Below are 8561 nucleotides of genomic sequence, written 5' to 3' on the forward strand. Positions count from 1 at the left end.
TTGAATAATTTTGTACAGACCAATATACAATATTTATAATATAATCAGAAGATCTAAATATGGAAATAATCTCCTAAACAAATCTCTTTCAATAATATACAATATATACTTCCCGAAATTACTCCAAGATATTCTATGATACTTGGGATTTCTACAAGAAGTTTGTCTATTGCTATTATGGTACATTACTGAGGCATAGTATGCAACAATGACAGAATTAAACATATCTTATTATGCACTACGCATATATTGATCGAATTGCAGTGCCTGCATATCCACACAAGTAATTCTTATTCATCTCAGTAGCTTATACAAATATACAATAGACATAAGCGGCAGCAGCAGTACAGAATCTACAACCGAACATGCAAGTGTTCCACAACAAGAACTTTGGCAGAAAAGTTTAAACTTCCTTGTGCGCTTGTCGTGACAGGCTCCTATTTGGGTTTCAGTTTGAGGGAAGCACTGCAGATAGTATCATATTTAACATCAAGTCTGCTCAAATCTCTTAAGATGAATTTAATTTTCAAGGGGATGAAAAGCACAACACTACAAAGTATTTACCTGTTAATACAATAGCGCTTTCCTGTTGGTGGAGGGCCATCATCAAAGACATGGCCAAGATGAGCCCCACAATTTGCACAAAGAACTTCCTGACGGGGCATGAAAATGATTGACGAGTCTAATTTCGATTCTACATTGTTACCCACGGGCGCATAATAAGATGGCCAACCAGTCCCACTGTCAAATTTAGTAGAGGATCTGTCTCAAGATTCAAGGAAATTGAGAGATGAGTCAGCAGAAAATCAGCCCCATAATCCTCAACCTACGGCACAATTAGTGCAGCCCCATGGAAATTAACGTAACTACCATTTTTTGGAAAAACAGTGCCCACACGCCATCCTCCTTGATTTACTCTATGCTTCTGTTAGACAACTTTTATAGGGATTTGTTTTTATCTCTCTTATCTTATTTATTAGCTACCGCCAGTTTTTTTTTAGCTAGTTTATTTTATTCCTTCTTGGCCTATATAAATAACCCTCTTGGGTTCCTCTGTAATTAAGTTTTTGCAGCATATTTGAATATATTCAAACTCTCACAATCTCCTTGTTTCATGCCATCTTTTTCTCAACAGAATTATGGCTTATCTTTTTCATTCCTCATCCAATTATAATAATCTGGAGAGGAGGGCTGGCACAATCAGTGCTATAGAAAGTCATAAAGAAAACACCTCTTAGTTCCTACTCACACAGAGCTCAGCAGAAGAAAAGAACTTACTCAAATAGGGGTGTGTCACAGCAAATGCAATTATACAAACCAGGGGTTTTTGTGTTCCAATACTCCCTGAACAAGGAAAATAATACCAGTGTCAACCTTGCTATGATTGGCATCATGATGATCAGTGGGTGCAATCAAATAGAAAGGCTCAACAGTCAACCCAACCTTACTTCAATTGATAGATAATCCCAATATAAATAAATATAACAAGAATATTCTCAAAACTATTAAGTCAGATCCATCATAATCCCTCTGGTAAACGCCACGTGAACTCCCAAAGATAATTAAATTATTGATTTAACAGTATTTGCAACTTAATAAGATTTTTCTTAAGGAGAAAAAGGTCAAAGCTTTACGAGATGAAGCCTGCAGTAGGAAGTGGGAATCATACCCAGTAAAAGCCCTCTCAGTTCCCTTCTCTCGAGTAATGTCGTATTGTTCCTTTGTAAGCCGCCTCTTCCATTCATCATCACTAATAGAAGCATAATCTACCTTGACAGCCTCTGCAAAACACACAGGAAATGAGTCTTTGATGGAAGGACAATGATTCAGCATTCAAAGAAATAACAAAATTGAAGCAAATATTTTCCAAAATTTACCAGAAACTGCAAGAAAATTCTAGAAACACATTACAATGTCAACAATTAGGCTCACAATCAAATGATTAACTCAGTAAATTGGAAAATTTCCTTCTTCCCAGAAAGGGCCCTTTGCCTTCACATTTGCTCAGATCCTAAAAGTTAGCCAAAGGAAATACCGCAAATCGGTTTCATAAAATAGCATTTTCCATGTACCCTATAAAAGCATTCAACAAAATTTTGAAAATAGCACGAAACACACACATCCACACCCACACATACTGCCAGGAGAAAGTAATGGTTGACTGCATTAAGACCCATTTGTACAAAGAATTACTTGTATTAAATGGGCTGCTTTAGGGTTGCTTAAAGATGTGAATGATCCCAACTACTAAATGAATTTTTGTTATAACAAACAAACAAACAAAACCAAGCCTTAGCCCCACTAAGTGGGGTCGGCTATATGAATCATTTTCCGCCAATTTATGCGATCATGGATCATTTCTTTTGATAGATTCAAAAATATTAAATCCTTACTCACTATCTCCTCCCAGATTATTTTAGGTCTACCCCTACCCCTTCTATTGCCCCCCACAGTAACTAAGTCACTCTTTCTCACAGGTGCACTATAAGGACTACGTTGCAAATGTCCATACCATCTGAGTCGTCCCTCCCTTATATTATCTTCTATAGGAGCTACACCGAACTTACCACGAATATGTTCATTCCTTAATTTATCTTTCAATGTTATACCACTCATCCATCTAAGCATCCTCATCTCGGCAACTTTTACTTTTTGAATATTATGTTTCTTCGTCGCCCAACTTTTACTTTATGCTGGTCTTATAGTTGTCATATAAAACTTCCCTTTCAATTTTAAGGGTATTCTACGATCAAATAGAACACTTGAAGCACTTCTCCATTTTACCCAACCTGCTTTAACTCTATGCATTACATCATCTTCAATTTCTCCTTCAGCTTGCATAATAGATCCAAGGTATCGAAATCTACAAGTGTTATTTATTTCTTCATCATCAAGTTTAACTTTGTCTCCAATATTCCTCCTATCATTACTAAAATTACATTTCATATATTCTGTTTTATTTCTACTTATCTTAAAGCCTCTAAATTCCAAAGCTTCTCTCCATAATTCTAACTCAGCCTCTACTCCATCCCTAGTTTCGTCAATTAATACAATATCATCTGCAAACAACATATACCATGGAACCTCCTTTTGAATACTCTTAGTCAATTGGTCCATCACTAAAGCAAAAAGATAAGGACTCAAAGCAGATCCTTGATGTACACCTATGGTAATTGGAAATTCTCTAATTTCTCCATCTATAGTCTTTACACTAGTCATTACTCCATCGTACATATCCTTAATGACATCGGTATACCTACAACATACACCTTTTTTTTCTAAAACCCACCATAAAACTTCCCTAGGTATCCTATCATATGCTTTCTTAAGGTCAATAAATATCATATGCAAGTCCCTCTTCTTTTCCATTAATTTTCTTAAAAGATAAACAGCTTCTGTGGTAGATCTCCCAGGCATAAAACCAAATTGATTTTCTGATATCTTCGTTTCTAACCTTAATCTTTGTTTAATTACTCTTTCCCATAGTTTCATCGTATAACTCATAAGTTTAATTCCACGATAGTTATTACAATTTTGAATATCTCCTTTATTTTTGTATATAGGTATTAAAGTGTTTTTCCTCCATTCATCTGGCATTTTCTTAATTTTTACAATTGTATTAAATAAATTAGTTAACCATATAATTCCGTTATCACCCAAGCATTTCCAAACTTCAATTGGGATGTTATCTAGTCCCATAGCTTTCCAATTTTTCATCTTTTTTAGTGCAAAATTAACTTCATTAACTTTAATTTTGCGAATAAATCTTATATTTTTAGTTTTTTCCTCATTTGACAATTCTAAATTTAAGCAATCTATTTGGTTTTCATTAAACAACTTACTAAAGTAACTTCCCCATCTTTCTTTAATATCTTCGTCCTTAACCAAGACGATATCATCCTCACTTTTTATACATTTTACATTTCCTAAGTCCTTGTTCTTCCTTTCTCTAGCTTTAGCAAGTTTAAATATATCTCTTTCCCCTTCTTTGTACCTAATCTATCATACAAACTATTAAATGATCTATATTTAGCTTCACTAACGGCCCTTTTTGCATCTTTTCTTGCCTCCTTATATTTTTCAAAGTTATCTCTGTTTCTACATTTTTGCCACGTTTTATACCAAATTCTTTTTGTCTTTATGATTTTTTGTACATCTTTATCCCACCACCAACATTCTTTGCTATTTGAGAAATTCGCCTAAAATCTCTTTTGCTATCTTTTTAATAGAGCTAGCTAATCTATTCCAAAGAGTATTTGAATCTATCCCATCCTCTAAGGTCCAATCCCTATCTTTGATCATTTTATCTTTAAATTTTATTATATTTTCTCCTTTTAGGTTCCACCATCTAGTTCTCCTACACTGGTTTATTTTATCATTTTTCTTCCATTTTTTAATGCACATATCTAACACTAAGACTCTATGTTATGTGGTTAAACTTTCACCTGAAATAACTTTACAATCCTCGCATGATAAACGATCTACCCTCCTAGTTAAAAAAAAATCTATTTGACTTCTATTTTGTCCACTTTTAAAGGTTATTAAGTGTTCTTCTCTCTTCTTAAAGCAAGTATTCATTATACTAAAATCATATGACATAGCAAATTCTAAGATCATCTCCCCAGACTCATTTTTGTCTCCATATCCATATCCTCTATGTATCCTTTCATAGTTTTTATTATCTCTTCCAACGTGTCCATTCAGATCTCCTCCTATAAATATTTTCTCAGTCCCTGGTATGCCTTGTATAATACTATCCATATCTTCTCAAAATTGTGTCTTAAGATTTTCTACTAAGCCAACTTGAGAAGCATAAGCACTAATGATATTTATTATCTCTTGTCCTAATACCATTTTGATTTTTATAATTTTATCCCTTACTCTAGTTACATCCATAACGCTATCTTCTAAATTTTTGTCTATAATAATGCCTACTTCATTCTTATGTTTTTGTTATAAATATTCTTAATTAATTTATGTCCTTAATTATTTTCATATTATATAAACTTCTTCCAAAGCTTTTAGTGAATCCAGATACTTTGATGGATTAGCAATTAGGATTAGCAGGTCTGGTTTTGTTACTTTAAACCAAATCACTCTCCCCTTCTTTCTCGAGTGGAGTTTTAATTAATGTGCAAGGAACAGAGAGAAACAATATAACTAAAATATAAGAAATAGGAGTACAAAAAGGAAAGCAATATAGCCTTTAAAAACATAATCTACTCCAAACTCCTGCATGAGTGCTAGAATTAGCAGTGTCAGAAAAATCATTCCATGTGTTGACTAGTGAACATGATGTCAATTCCTAGTATTTTAAGTAAGTTTCTCCAATGTTAGCTTCTAGACTAGTGGTTGTGTTTTGCAGCATGTTATCTAACTTACAGACAATGGCACAAAAGAACAAGAGAAACTAGAGTAGTGGACCACGAAGCAACAATAACTCTTTTCCGTCTAGGAATATTTCTTGTCTATTCCATGTTATTGATTCATAAAAAACTTTGCATTGCCATTTTTTGCTTTAATGACAACAAATCTTGTCATGCTATTAAATCCTTATATTATACCTATTCAATTACTAGGAATAGATATTCCGTGAACCCAATATAACCTTAGGGAAAGAGCCAAATACAAGGAACCATACAAAGAAACTAGTTTATCCAAACTCTTCAATCCTTGAATCTTCATAGGAACCAACACAAAGGGCCAACCAAAAAATTATCTAAGGATGTCTAAATATGAGAACAAGATTATTATACATGGCCTCAATATATCTTTGTCAATAATACAGCAGTCAATAGTAAATGGTTAGAGCTATTATAAATTCCTTTGATAAAGTTCATCCTCATATCGGTATAAAATCCAATGCTACTAGATAATTTTCATGTTTTTATTTTATAAGAAAAATTCAGTCACTAAAAAGTAAACATAAACAACAACGCCATCTTTGGAGGACAAGACATGCTCCAGTACTCAGGTAAAAACAATTACAGAAGTGCTTCCCACTGGTCCTTTTGGAGGTTGGACAGCAAAATCACCCAAAAAATTCCCAAAGAGTGTGCCCGAGAAGAAGTGGGGAAAAAAATCTGTCAAAAAATTAAAATATGATACAATACTACATTTAATTTTTATTTTAATATAATATTATAATGATATAAAAACTGCCTAAGGATTTGTTTAAATTTTTATTTTTTTAGTGATATTTTAAGAATATTCTATTTTGAATTGGAATCAATTGAATATCTACAGCCTGGAGAAAAAAAAGAATCTGAAAAGTCTGGACAGAGGCATTGCTCCTTCAATCATATACGGTGGTTAACTCCTTCAAAATGACCATATCAACAGTATCATCAGAATGACTGCTGGCAAAGCAATTTTCAAAAACTAGAATTTTACCGGATCCTATTGATGACAGCAAAGCAAGACCAAGCTCAATATCGGTGGTATTTGCAGGATGTTACAATCTCCCTCGCTTAGATATGTGCCCTTGTCAAGATACCATTATTAGTGCCGTCAACAACCCTCTACAAATGCTGGAGATATCACCAAGGACACATTAATTCCAAGTGTGGCTCACACACTACAAGAGGTCATGATGCAGGTACCATTTGTAACGACACAAGTGGTCCTATTAGCACTAATAATTTATGTGTAACAACTACCAATATGACCTGAAATGCTCAAAACCAAATTATCCATGGGAGCCCTGCCAGCGAACAAGTTCGAAGAATCAAGGAACGAAACAGGACATTTCATTACACTTCAATTTTTAGGGGAAGAACGTAAGACAATCCACACCAAGCAGCCACATCATGATAGAAGACCAAGCAGGCATGGCAATATGGCAGAAGACCATCTAGTAACAATGAAACTTCAATTGAGGGATCCTTTTATGCCATAATTACATAGTCTCAATGTTTCTACAAAAAAGAGTACCATAAGATATCTTGGCCAGGATTGCTGAGCTGAAAAAATTTACCAACTCACTCTATACATAAGAAGTGCTTAAGTTGTGTTTTAACATCTCAGGAAAAACAACATTTGCATACAAATCTACGGGACTTTGCTATGGAGAAGGTGAAAAGATCCTGCATGAGCAAGATTAAGGCATCTGGGTCTAATGGCTCAATTTTTGGGACATTCCCATGCCCCTTATTATATCCAGAATTTCTTGCTTTCATGGAGTATTCTAGTAGCATTTTATTGGGCGATTAATAACAGACTCTAGGAGCTTTTATTATTGGGCAGATTGTGTCCACCACGACTATGGCTTATTTTTATTAAAAAAAAATAAAAATTCTTGCTTTGCAAGCATATTAAGCCTATTAATAGTGTTATGTTGGTAGACAGGAATGATCATTGATTATATAACCCTAGTTTTTTTTTTTTTTGGCCCGCCCTCTTCTGTTTTATTTTCCATTATTTTTCACTTTTTCTTTAATTCTTTCCATCACAATTATTTACTCGGACAGGAGAAAATTCACTTTTTTCTATTTATCCATTTCATCCTTGCCAATTGGTTCTGCATCACTTCACCAAGGACCTCAAAATCTCAAGTCTGCCCGCTTCCAAACCAAATAAATAAACAAAAATGTAAAATACATGCTATCGCTTTAGAACCCTCAATTTCAGATCACATGGACTATTTGAGTTGAATTCCAGTTGGCATGTGCATAACCCTCGGTCCCCAATAATTTAAGCACCAGCTAATAGGCCTATTTCTTTCAAACAAATCCAACCCATTTGGCCCGTAAACTACTACACACGATTAAGGAATTTAGAATTACAAAAACAAATAGGCAAATTAGATAACATTGGCCATCCTACCAGCAAGAGTGAGAGCATAATAACTCGATAGAGCACTGTTTAGATCACTGTCTAAGGGGGAAAGGGGGGGGGGGGAGAGAGAGAGAGAGAGAGAGAGAGAGACCTTGGACGTTGTCTGGTTTCTGGGAAGAAGCAGAAGAGCCCATGGCGCGAACTGAGAAAGGGATTCTTCTGGGCTGTGCTAAAGCTGGAAAAGATGGAATGAACAGTGATTTGGGACGGCAATTGAGTTGGGATTTTGAAGAAATGAATGATGCGAGGCTCAAATTGCTTACGCCATGAGAAGCCATGGGTGACCTTCAAAAGCATAAATTCCCCGATAAAATAAAATTAAAGGTATGGCTTTGCTTCGTGCGGGACAAGATAATGTCATACTCATTTCGCATTTGTTTTCGGTTCCATTCGACGAGTTTTTTCTAAAAATATTGTTTTACAAATATATGACAATTGGTTCGCTCTTTTATAGAAATACGCTAAAAAGTATAATCGAGTTTTCGTAATTAGTACTCACTTTAAATTTTATAAGGTTAAAGGATATTGAAATAACCTGTAGTTTCCATTTTAATATTAATGTTTCTAATTAACAAGTTAACTAATATCATCTTAGTTAATAATTTTAATTTGTCATTCTAATATTTTTAATTACCATTTTATCATTCTTTAATTAAAATTTTAGTTATTTTGTAGATAAAGGTATTAAAACTTTAAATCAATTAGAAATTTAATTTAATTATTAT

The 8561-nt window shown here is 34.0% G+C and overlaps 1 protein-coding gene across 2 annotated transcripts; it reads right to left on the minus strand.

Moving 5' to 3' along the window:
* Positions 1 to 209: 209 nt before the first annotated feature.
* On the minus strand, positions 210 to 8313 carry LOC131148877 (peptide methionine sulfoxide reductase B1, chloroplastic). Of its 2 annotated transcripts, XM_058098832.1 has the most exons (5): positions 7928 to 8313; positions 1670 to 1781; positions 1279 to 1344; positions 565 to 762; positions 210 to 465 (listed from the first exon to the last, which is right to left on the minus strand). In XM_058098832.1, the coding sequence occupies exons 1-5, from the start codon at positions 8112 to 8114 to the stop codon at positions 438 to 440; spliced, it is 591 nt and encodes a 196-aa protein (XP_057954815.1). In that variant the 5' UTR covers positions 8115 to 8313; the 3' UTR covers positions 210 to 437. The 2 variants fall into 2 exon arrangements, with proteins under 2 accessions (XP_057954815.1, XP_057954824.1); XM_058098841.1 differs by lacking the exon at positions 1279 to 1344 and having other exon boundaries at positions 7928 to 8258.
* Positions 8314 to 8561: the final 248 nt, after the last annotated feature.

Source organism: Malania oleifera, chromosome 1 (assembly GCF_029873635.1).
Source record: "Malania oleifera isolate guangnan ecotype guangnan chromosome 1, ASM2987363v1, whole genome shotgun sequence".
In the NCBI taxonomy this organism is placed as follows: domain Eukaryota; kingdom Viridiplantae; phylum Streptophyta; class Magnoliopsida; order Santalales; family Ximeniaceae; genus Malania; species Malania oleifera.

Coding starts and splice junctions, on each gene's coding strand:
- LOC131148877 (XM_058098832.1), bottom strand. CDS start 8,114: ATGGCTTCTCATGGCGTAAGCAATTTGAGCCTCGCATCATTCATTTCT. Junction 1,782..7,927: donor GAAACCAGACAACGTCCAAG/GTCTCTCTCTCT, acceptor TGTGTTTTGCAG/AGGCTGTCAAGGTAGATTAT. Junction 1,345..1,669: donor ACTGAGAGGGCTTTTACTGG/GTATGATTCCCA, acceptor TTCCTTGTTCAG/GGAGTATTGGAACACAAAAA.